The 15697-nt window shown below is 40.0% G+C and overlaps 1 protein-coding gene and 1 long non-coding RNA gene across 2 annotated transcripts in view; one reads left to right on the top strand and one right to left on the bottom strand.

The window, feature by feature from the left end:
• kitlga (kit ligand a) overlaps positions 1-3574 on the bottom strand; it is a 44032-nt gene extending 40458 nt beyond the window's left edge. Inside the window, exon 1 of the mRNA XM_088298998.1 lies at positions 3254-3574. Within this exon, the coding sequence (XP_088155124.1) occupies positions 3254-3268 (15 nt within the window). The 5' untranslated portion in view covers positions 3269-3574. The remainder of the gene's footprint in view (positions 1-3253) is intronic.
• Positions 3575-4286: 712 nt separating this feature from the next.
• LOC148334613 (uncharacterized) overlaps positions 4287-15697 on the top strand; it is a 55181-nt gene continuing 43770 nt past the window's right edge. Inside the window, exons 1-2 of the long non-coding RNA XR_015844061.1 lie at positions 4287-4673; positions 5573-5609. This is a non-coding gene — a long non-coding RNA (uncharacterized LOC148334613). The remainder of the gene's footprint in view (positions 4674-5572; positions 5610-15697) is intronic.

Raw genomic sequence — 15697 nt, 5'->3', positions numbered from 1 at the left:
AGAAGAGCTTTTTCCTCTCTCAAAATTCCCTTTTTAGTTTACTTGTCAGCAAAAACTGCTTTTTGCAGTGTACTTAATGAAACTCTTTTCAAGTTAACAATTAAACGCAACTCTGCCAAATTCTAATCTTCCTCTTGTTCCTTGTCTATTCATTTGTCATTTCCATGGCAATACTGTACACCAGTTTAAAACATACACCAATGTAAACAAAAATTACTACTCATGTTACAGTTGGCTTTAGTTTGGGATAACTTGCCATGCCTGCACCCAACTCTGCAGGTATGACCAATCGACCCACGCCTTATCCAAATGTAACATTTAAGAGCAAAACATAACGTGAGCGGAGCATTTTAATTATGCGAAGAAATCGCACATCTTAGCCCACGGAAAAAGGGCTGAAATTCTTTTGCAGTGAATTTTGTGAGGTTACCTTCAATGGCATGCGCTCTAAAGTTGTTTCGCTGATGTCATGTTTACGTGTCCCTCAAATGTTTATCAGGATTTCCACCCAAGACAAGCTTGGCTGCTCATTTAGCCTTGGTACATTTTTTTCAAAACGTACAAAACAAGTTTCAAGCAGTGCTTCCCGACAGCAAAATGTCTGTCGACAGTTTTCACTCCTTTGCTGTTGACGTAATAAATCCACACCGGAGATTTCAATGAAGCCGGTGCCTCTTAACTTTTTTTTTTAACCTCTCAACTTCTCCACTTTGGCTACGGAATGTTCCACGTTTTACCGTGTCAGTGCATTGCACTTTGAAACTTGATGGGTTTATTCGACGGCAGTTTTAAGGTCGATCTCCATGCAAAATAAGTGCAATCTTCAAAGGACCACTCAAGGGATACTGAAACTTCGCTGAACTACACGAGCGGTATCATCAACGCAAAAATCATCAACATCAATGCTTGTCTTCAATATCGACTGATATTCCAATGCTGTTCATGTTCGTTCAATAGACCCCAATCACGCTTTTGGTCGAAACAAAACAACACAATCACTGATATTTTACAAACCTCTTTAACTCATTCGCTACCATTGACGGATATAGACGTACTTTCATTTTACCTGGGCTGGCAGTGAATGAGTTAAGCAAAGCAAATTATATCAGCACAACATTCCCGTTGTTTTTCCTCCTTTCATGGAGACTGCAAGTAGCGAGCTTTTTGAAACTGTAAGTGATGGCCCCTTGATTAAGGATAGCGAGGAAGATTGCAACCCGGCTTGTCGTCTCTGTGGTTTTGCACGCGAAACCTCCCGACGGCTTGTATCCTGTATTTAAAAGAGACTTTTGTGCTTGGTTCGTGGAAGAGGCAAGCAAACACACTGGAAATAAATCGTGGAATACATCATTTGATCGCTCCAATAATTTGGCGGAAGACAGCAACCACATGAAAGCCACGTTTTGTTTTATTTAACCCCGAATGCTGCAAGTAGCACCAAACAGCACAACGTAAGACTGTGAGCAATTTCTTTACTAGAGAGCTTAATCGGACATACGAGGCAAATTCAAAGATAAAAAAAAGAAATCTGTATTTCTTAAGGGTGGACATGAGCTTAGCTTTAGACCAAGAACTTTCTGCTGAGCATTAGTCCACCTTGCTGCCCCAAATAAATGTGAAAGTTGAAATACTGTCATAGGGAAAAAAAAGCAACCCAAAAAAATATATATAAAAATCTTACAGGAAGATCTGAGCCTAAAGAAGCAATAACCAAGAAGCCAAAAAGTTCCAGCCTGTGGGGCAGACATGCCAACAACTAGCTCGCTGTGCTGCCACACATGGACATAATAGTTGAACTAATAGGAAAAAGCCCCCCCCCCCAAAAAAAATAAAAATAAACAAAAAAAACTATGCTGTCTGTTTCTTTCAAGTAACATAGACTGAAGCAAAGATTAGCCTGCCAATTTACATCATGTTTCGAGGAAGCCTTTCATAACACTGGACTAAATAAAACAGTTTTAAAGACGAATTGTGAGTGGAAACCAACTTGGAAGGTGTGGGGTGGGGGGGGGAGGGCGTGTGTGCACATTTGGTAGTAAAGGGGGGGTGGACAAGTCAAAGGTTAAAAGGTTGTGTATTTGGGAGGAAGGGGGTGATTGTGAGGATGAGTCAAATCAAGGGTTGAAGTGTTTGAACCTGAGGGCAAGTAACACGAAGGGGTGCTGCTGCATTCGCTCAGTTAGAGACAGTAAATTGTTTACACAAAAATGAAAGCTACCCAAACTAATAATTAAGGAGTGGTGGTGCATTCAAGAACCCCATCGGCTCACAAAATCACCTCAATTAGCGCTGGGTGACTAAAAGTGGTCAAAAACATTTTTACAAAAACAACATTTGTTAACAAGCGATCCAGTGACGCTTGAGACTGGCAGCCGTGGTGCATTTAATGACGGTATCCCATCACAGAACTCACCCACATGAGGTGTAGCCTCCTCATGACAACAAAATGTTAACAAAAACATGTAAACTATGTTGAGTAAGAAACTGAATTTACAAGGTGTCGTATAAGGGAACCAACGTTGCATAAATCAAGCAGTGGTGCGTTCAATGACTACATCATTGCAAAAAATCAACCATCAGGTTCATCAACTCAAAGTTGTCTGTCACGTTTACATAAATAAATGGTTTACAAGAACATTCCATGTTCATGATCCTTTTTGGCGGGCATTTTGCGGGACCAACTGATACAAAATGCATTCATCATCTTCTAGAAAATGTCTCCAATATGTTTATTGACGATAGTAAATTGTTTGAAAAAAATACATATATCTTTTTTTTTTAAAAAGCACATGTGCATAGTAAAACATTTTTTGTTAGTGCCTTTCGAGATATACGACGATTAAGTCCTGGAGCAACTCTCACAAACTCGCATTTATTGAGTGCATGGACAACACTAAATTACTTTCAAAAACCCATATGATACATCATCATCATCATCATCATCATAATACTGTCACTAATAGCTCCGCGCATATTGGCACATTTCAAGGGACCCAGACACTCTTTGAGATCATGAACTATCAAATATAACTGCTAAAACAGCGGCATTTTAATATAAAAACTATGCTATATAAACTATGCTACTGCGCTAAAGTCAAATATGTGCCGTCGTGTAGACACACATATATCGACCCTGGCGGGGCGCCATTAAAAGTCAGCCTTTCGTGCAAAAGTGTCACACGCAACAAGCAAAAAAGCTGCAACAATGCATGGATACAAAAAAACAAGAATTTAAACACAAGTCCACACTTACTTTTGGCTTCTTCATATGGAACGACAGGGGACAAGCTCGAGTGCGCGAAAGCCTATTTTATTTTACTTCTACGGGCAGGAAAGGGGTTGTCATCATCTTGTGTGCACATATCCAACGCGTCAAAATTAGTATCCGAGAAGAGGAGGCCAAAAAAAAAAATATCACCCCAAAAAAATGAAGAAGAAGAAGAAGTTGGTGGTGGTGGTGTTGGCAGAGGAGGTGTTAGGACGACTCAAGTCAGTGAGTGAGTGAGTGAGTGCAGGCGGCGGCGTGCAGAAAGCGTCCGAGCAGCGCGCGTACATCCAGAAGGCTTCCGCGCAGGAAGGGCGCAAAGCTTTATAATATGGAGTGTAAACTACAGCCAGGGAGAGATAGGGAGAGGGAGAGGGAGAGAGATAGAGAGAGAGAGAGAGAGAGAGAGAGAGAGAGAGAGAGAGAGAGAGAGAGAGAGAGAGACTGCCTCCTCTTCTTTCCCCGCCCCGAATGAAGAGGTGAAGCGAGGCGGCCGCTTCCACTGTCACTTTCACCGCCGCGCACACTCCTCTCAGCTATCCACCCACCCTTCTATTTAACATAATGATACGGTTGAGTAATGCCGTGTTCCCCAACCTTGACTGAACCAAGGAACCCGTTCAACATGAGAAATCTCAGACCATCAAAGAGAAATGTCTTAACGAATATGAATACGGAATTAATGCTGCTCGTCTCAATTTCCTGGACTGACTGACAGGTGATCAGTGCGGGCTGTTCCCCCACGGGCCTCTCGTCACACAGTCAGCGGTTTTGGACCACAACCTTTCCCCCTCAAGGGGCTTCCCCCCCTGAAAGGGATAATGGATGGATTCAACATTTCCTGTTCTCGGAGCTGCATTGGCAATTTTCTTCTGCGAAAATGCATTACATTGTATTTATTTAGGCTGTAGCTGCATAAAGCGGGCCAAACAGTATGAAAAGAAAGATGTCCTTTTTTTCCCTGACTGGGATGATTATCATCGTCACGCTCATTTTACGAGCCATTAAAAAAATAATGGATTGAAAAAAAAAACAAGACTATTATTCCAGAAGTTTTGGTTGCAACTTGCAAGTTTCGAAATTTTGGTTGCATGTATTAAAGTTTTGGTTGCAAGTTCGGACATTCTGGCTGCAAGTTTAGATATTTATTTGCAACTTCTGAGTTTTGGTTACTAACGTCAAAAATCAATATTAAAATCAACATCACTATTGTGGGTGGTTCCTCCTCTGGATGTTGTTAGAAGCGTTTCCATTGGTCAGCTTGGAATAATGGCGTAACAACTTCCGCCCTCACAGAAGTAAATGGAAGCACCGGGAAAAAATACGAAGCCCGCTCGTAACCCTCCATAAAAAGCAGTAGTAGAAGAAGAGTGCGGACACCTGGCTACAGTCTACAACGAGACAACTGGTAACTTATTCTTACATTTTCTCTTAGTTATATCGTAAAAACAACCCCTCAACTGTCGTTTCGCCACTGTTTTGTCTATCCATTGTAGTTAGCATTATGAGACATTAACAAGACATGCTAGCTAGCGCTATTTGCTCGTCCAGTGTTTGGTACGTCGGGTTTGTCAGTGTTGCTATTAGTAGATAAGTGACAATTAAAAAAAAAAACATTTTGTCAACATGTTAAGAATTAATGAAGTTATGAATGACATTTTGAAGTCAATCACAAAGTGGGCAAAAAAACTCTTTTGTTTCTAATTCAAAACAATGGAGCTTATTAATTAATAGCTTTTAAGAAAAAGAATGAAGCTGAGGTCACAGTTTACTTAAGTGTGGACCGAATTACAACAATGATACACTACAAAAGGGTGTATGAGGTTACAAGTTGAGTAATCATAATTACAGTCAATTAATAATTAATTAATTTTAATTAATTCCATGCAATTAATTTGACACACCATCCTGTGTCTCTCCCCATTCAAGGTTAGGCGACACAAATTTTTCCACACTGTATAATTTTGTTTTGCATTGTTCAAATTTAATGAAACTTCTTCTGCACGTGCAGAAACACTTCATGAAAATGAGGCGACAGAGGCGATGTTATTGTAGATATCTAAAAATAGATACGGAAAAAACACATTTTTAACAAGCCAGAGCTATTTTTTTCTGAGAGAAGATGCAGAGAGCACCTGAAAATGCTGTCGTGAAAAATCGCAGAAACGAGTCAGTTGTCACATACCTATGACAATGCACAAATAAACGTCTCACTGAGATAGCTGTTAGTTTTTGTTTTTTTTGTTTTGTTTTTTTTGTTGTTGTTTTTTTTAAATTCATGAAGAAAACTTTGCAATCTCTTGACAGCTGGGTGGAAAACCATTCGGGCAGACCACAGGCTCAGGTAGGGTCTCACTTGCTTCATTTGAAACATTGGCTGTATTAAAGTACTTATAACATGTTTTTAATCATGCTGTTGCCTCAACAAAAGTGTAAGTATCACAACTACTGTGCTAAATAATCAAATGAATTCCATCTTGATAAATCACGTGATGTTTATGTCGTTCTCCACATGTCACATGGCTGTAACACGGCTGATCTGATTAATGACCTGGTGACCAGACAATTTCAGTTGGAAAGGTTTCAATCAGAATGACAAATAAAAAAAATGATCAAGGAAGACGTATTTGTTTGCAAAAATATCCATTGAGATGGAGAGACTTTTGGAATTTGAAAAAGAAAATGCTGATTTTTATGGAAATTTTCCAGTCTCATCAGTTATTATTATTATTATTATTATTATTACTATTATTATTATTATTATTATTATTATTATTATATTCAATATTCTTCCTTTTGAAATAATTTGGCTGTGCCGCAATATTTTGGAAACAATTTAAATTCCTTTTTTGCACCACGTTTAGTAGTTTAATGAGAAATTGCAATCGCTAATATTGTCTCTCTTTTCTGCTGGCCAAGTGCATGGGTGGAAAAAAAATTCTGTTATAATTATTTTTTTCAACCATGTTTGGCTGTGAATGCAATGGCAAATATGCCTCTGTTCAGCCAATAAGTCTGTCAAATAATATTAGTGCCTCACCAGCCATTAACGTCACCACACATGCCCATTACCTGTACTGTTTACTTTGTTCTTTATTATTTACCAAACCTAATGACGTTGTAAAAACACATACAATATGTTAGCGCCTATAAACGCTAAGTTGTCTAAGATGATTACAAGTATGTGTTTGTCAACAGGCCAAATTGTGCATTCGTGTTTAGCATTATTTATTACAAAAGAGGATGCGATCTTGGATCAAGTGCACTGACTATCACTCCCCCCCCCCAAACTGGGTGAAATTTTCCATACACGGTACACACAATTGGGCTTTATCAGCCATCAAATTTTGATTTTTCCTTGGAATCAGATGAAAACTGTCGGTGGCAGGGGTTGTAATGACCGTATCAGAATCCAATGTTGGACGACATCAGGCGGCCTTGTGAGATTCCACAATCGGAAATTCTGTCTCAGCAATGGCCAAGACATGTGACGACAAACATTCTTCTGTGATCTTAACAGTGTTTTTCTCTTTTTTTTAAGTTATTAAAACACACATGACTGCGGCTCTGTTTTCCGACACACGTGACCCAGTTGAAAGACTATCATCTAACAGTGCTAATTCTTTTTGAGTCACCACGGGATGTACCGTATGTGGGCCACAAATGTATACTTTGTGTCCCCGGGTCCCTTCACACACAGTGAGCCTCACTGTCTCCTAAATGTTTTGGCACAAATTCAAAGTAAGTTTCACTGATGGGTTTTGTTCGGCAATCGGCATCTCATCTGAGATGACCTTTTATCTACCGCAGTTGTCTGGTCAGATTTAATTTCAAATGACGGATATGAAAAGATGCTGTTCTTTCTTGAATAGTCAGAGGAATCGGCTCGCTTTCTCACTGCCACAAATACTTCACATTTTTTGCTGCTTCTGATTGCTGGCACTGGGAATGAACGGACCGTGGACCAGCCAGATTCCTTCAGTACAAGAAGGCGTCAGAGCTGTAATAGAAGCTGAAGTTTATCAAACGAATCTCCCGCACTGCTTCTAGAAGCAATTATAGCTGTCTGTCATGTATTGAAAGTACAAAAAAAAAATGTTTAAATAGAATTATCAGTCGCCACAGTGGCTGGTTAGCACGATGGCTTCACAGTGCAGAGGTCGGGGGATCGATTCCGGCTTCGGCCTCCCTGTGTGGCGTTTGCAAGCTTACAAACAAGACGCTTTGATGCGCAGCCATTGTGCGTGAGTAGTGTTCAAAAATAGGGGCTGTCATGTGACAATGAGTAATCACTAAATGTTCTCTAACAGCAGGCCATTTTTTTCCCCACTTACGGGGAATTTTAAGTCACACGTCAGCGTTAGAAAAGCCTCATTATGCAAGGTTCTACCTTAGGCCTTTTCGGATTCCTGTCAGGCCACCGCGAGCCAAATTGTAGTGGCCCTGCCAGAACTGGCCCTGTATATTGCTGGCTGATATATCATGTCAGAATTTAGACAATTTTATATTTTTCAAAATATCTATTCTATTAGGGATGAATGAGTGATCGTTTTGGGACCGACATTGCGATTTCGAGATTGCGATTTGTGCCCCGAGTTCACGAAGCAGGTCACGCAGTACTAGTATCAGAAGAAAGAAAAAAAGCGTTGTGGTAGTGCCGGAAGTAATTTCTTTCGCCGCTACTTGAATGCTAGGCACCAAGCTATCTTGCGCCGCAGCAGTACGGACTTTATTTGAACAACATGCAGCTGCAACGAGCTGCCTAATGACAAAAATAACGACCCCGTCAACAAGTAGCGTTTATATGAGTTGGATTCGTTTGACCTCAAAATGGACAACAGCTGCCGCTAACCGACCACATTTGGTCAAGTTTCTTTCTGTTTAACAGCTCCTGAATATTTAGGTTAAGATATTTTCACAATTGCAAGACTCCTTAAGCGGTTGGCCTAAATCTTAATCCTAAAAAAATGGTGTAATCTTGTAGATCATAACCCAAGATAAGCTACTGCAACAGTCGACATGAAGTATCTAGCTATTAATGTCTCATCAAAAACTTTTAATCACATACTTTGGGAAAAGTTGATCATATTTCAACAATCGTTTACAATGAGAGACTGGGTGCGGTAAAACAAAAAAATGCCTTTACATTTTTCATGACAGTGAGTGCTGACACATCCCTAGAATTATATGGAACTTTTTTTTTTTAATTCCTTTGTGTACCTTTCGACGAGTGATTTTGGTTCAACAACATGACAGGGCACCCGCACGAGTGCTCCATGTTATCCTGGGAGTTGAAGAGGATTGTTGGAAAAAAAACAGATGAAAATAGGCTTTGGAAAATACTTTGTGGAGTCAGAAGTCTGCAATTTTTTAAGCTTATCAAAGCTTATCCTGTTGTTATTTTTTACCGCATCCTCGGGTCACATCAAAGCTACTGTTCACTACTGTGGAAGTTTCATTTGTGAAACAGGAAGTGGGTAACAATTTGAAGCAGCCATTAAAGATGACCTCAAGCAACTTGGACTAATGCGCCCTCTTACTGCAATGACAAAAACTCCTCATACGGGTGATAAGAATGATTGATGACATCCAATTTGACGTTAATAATTGGGGTGCTCAGGCTTCTTCTAGAATTCCAAAACCATGCACATATCTGGTATCGGAGTGATCCAAAAGTAAAAAAAAAATGTATTCAAGTTACATTAATATTACGACACTTTGATTATTGCTTACTACATTTTAGTTTAACCTCCAAGGTGCTATTTTGTGAGTTAACATGGACAACAAAAACCCCCACCACGAGTTTTGCTACTTTGATGGCACCAACAACTTTGAAGACCCTGAAGACATAAAGCACAAGTTACAACCTCTAGTTGTCAAACCACCACCAATCTTGCCCCTTATTTTTGGTCGTTGACAAAACACTGCTCACAAAGAGCAATGACTGAATAAAAAAAAAAAATTCCTGTTGCCAAAAAACACCGCAGGCGAACAACTGTGACTAAATTAACAACAACGAGCATCAGCCTTAACCTGCAGTTGCTACTCTGTGGAAGTTGCCAAAACATCGCTGAAGAACAGCTTTGACATTTTTCATGGATCACAGAAACCACAGACTTACCTCTAACTGTAAAAACAAAACATTAACATTGACAAAACTAACAGACAACATCAACCATCAGTCCAACCGCCATTTGCTACTTTGTGGTCGCTACCAAGGCACACTGAGTACAACGACAATAAATGGTATTCTAGTCTATCGACAGTATTTTAGTCTCCAGTTGTTACAATAACGTGAAATTACAAAATCCCTTTGCTGGTTGTTTTTTTAAAAAAAAAATTTTATTAAGACGAGCTTCATGGGCTACTTGTTTGTTGTGGGCCACTGACGTACACATTTAATTTCCAAGTGCATGTGTGGTTTAGACCTCTTGTTTCTTTAAGGCATTATATTATATGAGCTCTCGTGGCTCTTAACAAGCAGTTCTTCAAAACAACTTTGTCACTCAGAAAGAAAGAAAGAACATGTTAATTTGCAGTGATGACTGTGAAAATCTCCCCCCAGTATCTTTGTGTTGTCATGTGTTTTTAACATAAGTGTAACTTAGTCCCCATGTAACATCTCCACGGAGAGGCCATCAGGAGTAGTTGCTGTCGTTTATGAAGAGATCGCTGCCAAGAGTGTAGGGTGGTGGTTATAGACGGGACTTATGTCGTTGGCTCCACACACTACGCAGCCGGTTTGAAAGAAGAAGGTGTTTGGAATGTTCTCACTGAAGGTCTGATTTACCTTAAATAACCTTTTCAACAAAATGTTTGAGCTGTCAAGCGTCCTGCTACGGGGGAGCTAATTGCTAGCCCGCTGCACCCTAACGTGAGTTCCGTTATCCGTACACCATATTAACAATAAAAACGGCTAAAATTGTGACTGGTGAAAAGTATCTTTTTGTGGTTTATGTCATCGTTAATTACGGTTTGTGTATGTCTGTGAAGGAGGATGGAGGTGAGGTTATATGTGTGTGAAGCTATTGCTGCCAATGTTTCCATCATGAGCTTAATTCGTCCTGCTTTTCCTGTTTCAAACGTTACGAGAACAACTTTGTTATAGAGCAAGGAAATCTACTTTACGTCATGGAATTAATAAAGTGTGAACAATTTACCTTATGCAAATAAGCTATTATTTCACATCTCTTGCGCTCAAAGATTGAGTCAATCGGCCCAAGTTGGTCCTATTATTTTATTTTTTTTCAACATATTTATTCACACTGACTTTTGAATGCACAAATTGTCAAATTGTGATCGACCTGTGGTGTGACACCCGCCGAGGCGTGGAGGGGGCCGTGGCCATACTGCGTTTTTAAACTTTTTCAGTTTGTATTGAAAAAAAAAAAAAAGACAAAATCGGGTTTGTTCTAAATATGGAGTATAGACCGGTTTTAATGCACCAAACAGCTTTTCTAGCCCCACGAGTGGAATTTAAAATCATCCCAGATTACACTGCACTTGTAAACAGGAAGTGGAGATTCCCTTACAGCCAACACGATTAGCGGACTAAGAATAAAACTGCATGTCCTCTTGATATTCCCACTCAGCATCCAAGCATCCTTTGTTAGTCTGAGGGGTTAACTCATTTATGGTGGGTCAAATCGTTTTAAAGTGCACTAAGTATATGTATATATAAAAAATGTGTACTAGCTACATCCACTATCCAAACTGCTTATCCTCACAATTACTTTATTCTCGCAAAATTGACTTTTTGCCCCTCTTCTTCCAGTATTACCCCTCCATAATTGCATTATCTCTCAATATTAAGATTATATCATGACAGTTTCACTTTTATCCCAATATGAAAATATGAATGCAATATTACATCATTATTGTAAAATTATTATCATTTTAAGACGTGTAAATGTGGCGTGTCAAAACCAACAAGATGTAAGGACAAGCCCAATATGAAACGTGTGTTTGTGAGCACATTCCGTTGGCAGTTGGGAAGAAACAAGTCGTGTGGAATGTTCTTTTCGTACCCAAAATAGCTACTAACATGATTCACGACCTTTGAAAAAGGTTGGCAAGTCTCCGCGAGTGAGTCATGCTACCCAACTTGATGACCATCAGGAGTTTCAAAGCCATTGAAGGCGGCAGTATTTGCCCGCGATACAGCATTCGGGGACAGGATCGTCCCATCGCGCATAACCTCTCATGCCGAGCTGATGATTCTGATCTGATTATGAGCACTTTGCAAATAAACTCAGCGTGTGCGCTGTTTCATTCTGACCATTCGGAAACTCGGAGCATTGGTGAAATGTGCGGTTGGGTTATTCCGAGTGCAACAAAAGCGGAGTGCTGGTGCGCGCTCTAGGCGCTCCAACTGCTGCGCAAGATCAAGATTAGATGTTTTTTTCTCTCCTCTAAAATACCTGATACAGGATAGTGGCCCTCGTGGTCCGGGGTTTGACACCTGTGCAGTAGACTCTGACGTGTGGTCGCATATCTATCGAACCGTTTGCTTTTGTTTTCTCAAGTGGCCCGTATATGGAGGTAGCTGGTCTTTGATGTGTTTACATATGCTTCAAGCAAACAATGTCTCCAGTTAAAATTTCCAAGAATCTCTACTTATCAAGCATCTCTGTTGATGATTTGTTATCTTGCATTTGTTTATAATTCACCCATTGTGGTATTCTTCCCAAAAGAACACAAAACATACCACTCACCCTTGTCTGAAGGCAAAACATAAAGCATTTCCAGGATTTGTGATGGATCGGGTTGCTGGATTCAACGGTGCAGAAAATGCTTCTCATACTCGGGCCCGGAGGATTCTTGCCGCCATCATGTGGACGTGAGGCCTTTGGTTTAGATCCAGCCAGATACGCTTAATAGTTGCATGATGACGAACATTATCATGGAGACACTAAATTCTATGAAAACATTCATGATGTACTTCCAATCAAGCGACATGAAACAGTTTAAGGAGTTTATTAACATCGAGCATTTTGAATGTTGTACACTTCTTTGAACTATTTGGACTGGAATGAGAATCATCACAAGTCCAAAGACCTTACACACTTGACACTGCAAATTGGGATAAACAAATAACTCATGTCGTCCCCAGAAAGTAATTGTTGACGAACATAACATTGTGTCGTATCTCACCAAATGTGAGTTTACTCCTCACAGTTTTGCAAATATTTGACGACATCTTTTCAATGGAACGTTTTCCGCAAGTCCTCATAGTACAAGAAGTCCACAATTTACGAACGCATTCCGTTCTTTCGCTGGCGATGTCACCTGAATTTCCTTGTACGTCAAAATTAAGCCTTTATTACTCCCTAAATCTTTAAATAAATATCAAAATACACGTTTTATACGTAAAAACCTTGCAGATTCCATCTCCCTCTGTCCACGCAATACTTGTCGCATACAGGCAAAAAAAAAAATAAATCCCATCCGGGCCGCATTTTCATGCAGTGTGAACCTAAATTGTCGGACGAGGTATGCTTGTGGTAAAGTCAAATCGTCACTGGTCGTGTACATCGTAACCAGAGGACATCCTATATTTATATCTGTAGCTCCCTGGGACATAAATGTGAAATGCACACAAAATTGCGACCACACGTCACACTTTTCTGGAACTATGATCTCCTTATACTTTGTCTCTCTTCACATGAAGTACAGTGAGATTTCCAATACTGCATACTGGGAGGTTGTATGAAGAGTAAGTGTCGGAGTTCCCCGGAATATAAACACGGGACACACAAACAACAGTGTGGTGTGACCACATGTCAGAGTCTACTAAGAACCCTAATCATCATTGAAGGTGTAAGATCTTCTCTGGCTGGCTGCCACCCAACACGGGGCCAGCGGGTTCGTGTCTCGGAGAAAATAGAAAGTCGTTTAATCTCCCACCTTGCACCTTGTTGCTCACGCCCCGCCATCATTTGCAGCATCGCTACGTTAGAAACCAGTTGACTTGACCATCTGGTGCGAAAGTTTACGGCAAAAAATGATGATGACAATGTGCCGTACTGACAAACGTGCAGGTGTGTTTTTTTTCTTTTTGTTTATTTTGCTAATGTATTAAGAATACATGTTTGACATGTGCATAACATGCAGTGTGTCTGGAAAGTATTTACAGCACTTCATTCTTAACACATTTTAGGTTTTTCCTCAATACGCTATGCACAGCATTCCATATGGACCAAGTGAGAATTATTTTTTTTTAGATTTTGGAGAATTTATTAAAAAAAAAAATCATACGTTTGCTGTCAAGACGATTTTATTTTTGAAGATTTATTAAATGACAAAAATGGAAAAAAATACAAAAAAGAAATCCAATGGCTAAGAAATTAGCTCACGTGCATTCTGACTTTTGGACAGGGGGGTATGAATCATGATAGATTTCTAACATCCTATTTAAGCAATCAAAGGTCATAAGTATATTATAGCTGCTCCAAGGTAAGCAGTCTACTCGTATCATGTAAAACAATGCTAATCTCTTGTTAGCTCATTAGCGTAAATGACGGCTAACATAAATCCATCTTCAACTGCATAGCCTGGCGCCTACCCCACCTCTAAAGGAAACACACACTCGCAAATATTTCTGTCGACTTAACCAAGAGTATTGGCTAAAAATCTCACCTTTTTGCAACTATTTTTTTGGCAAGCATTGGTCAGCGGCTGATAGCTAGTTGACACAGAATAGCAGTGTCATGGATGATTCCGGATTCCACTTTGTTCCGAAACTAAAGCAATGACCTCCACAAACAGACGCATTCCAATGCCAGCAATTGAGTAAATAATAAGCAGTAGATCAAAATTACTTTTATGACACCCGACGAGAATAGTTGAACAAAGAAGGTCATGCTAGCATGCTAGCAGCCTCGACACAGGGAAACTTAACATCCAATTTCCAGGTTAGCACTTTGTTGCTGACTCAACAAGCTGAGTGCAAGCAGGCGTAAGAAGGAGCTTGAACTTAACCCGGGTGGCCTCTACATTTAAAGGGATTTGACAGGAGGAGTTCATGACCTCTGCCGGCAAAGCAGACGACTCGCTCCTGCCCCAAGCCTCCTCACAGCTTTAGCATTAATGTTAATCTGCTTAAGTGGCAGGCGGTGAGAGATCACCTGGTGTGTTGTTGCCGTCGTTATAGCACGTTGTGATGTGACTTGCGGTCCAATTAAGAGTGCGCCGACCTGGAAATGCTGAGCGTGGAAATGGTTGGCAACGATAGCGTCAAAATTTTCACGTGGCGAGAACATAACGCATGAAGAAGTTGGAGAGGTGCCAAAGTAGATGCGACTCCAACATCCACAAGGAAATTTGCAACGGGAGCTCGCTATAGCTCCTTTTAATGTTCTTTGTGTTTGTTTTTGCACTACTTTTTGGAACACATAAAATGTAACATCTTTAAAACTGCAGACAGGGCATAACTTAAAAATGGACAACCTAAACACTGACAGACTCTTTTCGTTAAAGGGGCACTTGTCTGAGCTCAACATAGGCACTTGTGTCATAGTTTTGCATGTAGAAATTACATCAGTCGTAATATCCCGACAACCCCCCTAAAAAACTGTAGCGTTTTAAGTTTTTTTTTTGTGATGAGATTACCGTCAAATTGGCACGCCCCCTTTTGGAGCTCGGCTTGTTATTTTTTTCCGGTCTCAGCTGTCTACGTCACAGCCAGGAGGCAAGCGCTGTTATAATGCTTGCTTTGTAAGTTCTGTTGTCTAAAACGGCGAGCGTTTTGCACAATAGTTTGGATTTATTGACATGACGGTGATTTCCGATGGCAAGTTTGTGATTGATGAGAGCGGAGGGGGCGTGGCCATATGTTTCATTCAAAGTAGGCATTTTTGAAGTCTTCACTTATCCCTTATTTCTCCAAAATGAATAGATAAAAATTAAAATGACACCTAATTTCAGTTCCCTGATCAAAATAAATAATAAATAAAAATAATATTATTGAAAAATGGGCCATCATGGCTAGATAATTTGTTGAAACGTTTTGAATGGAAATTTGTTGTTTTTGTTTTTTTGGCACATTTTCTTGAATAAGTTGTGTCGGTGGGAATAAATAAAAGACTTGTTCAATAATATAAGTTATTAGTTACAAATAAATCTCTTATTTATTTTGCATGACTTTCTGCATCTTTAAGGTAAATCCCCCACCCTTTTGGAAGCATCCGATTAGCTCCTTGAAAACAAACACTGCACTGAAATTGTAATGCACTATACTGCACCCGAGGGCCACACGAACCCTGCTCATCGCAGTGACTGCACACAAACATGATCCTCTCAACCAGCAACTCAATGTTGCTTACTTTGAGTCATTGGGGCGTTCACATAAAAATGGCATCAAGAGTTTTTGCGTGAACGTGCTAACACATGCTAACACTCTGAAGGTATTCATGGCTTGAGGCGTTAATCATT

Source organism: Idiotropiscis lumnitzeri, chromosome 6 (assembly GCF_059441095.1).
Source record: "Idiotropiscis lumnitzeri isolate Australia: NSW breed Sydney's pygmy pipehorse chromosome 6, RoL_Ilum_1.0, whole genome shotgun sequence".
Taxonomy (NCBI): Eukaryota; Metazoa; Chordata; class Actinopteri; order Syngnathiformes; family Syngnathidae; genus Idiotropiscis; species Idiotropiscis lumnitzeri.
This window is presented reverse-complemented; position numbering and strand designations above follow the sequence as displayed.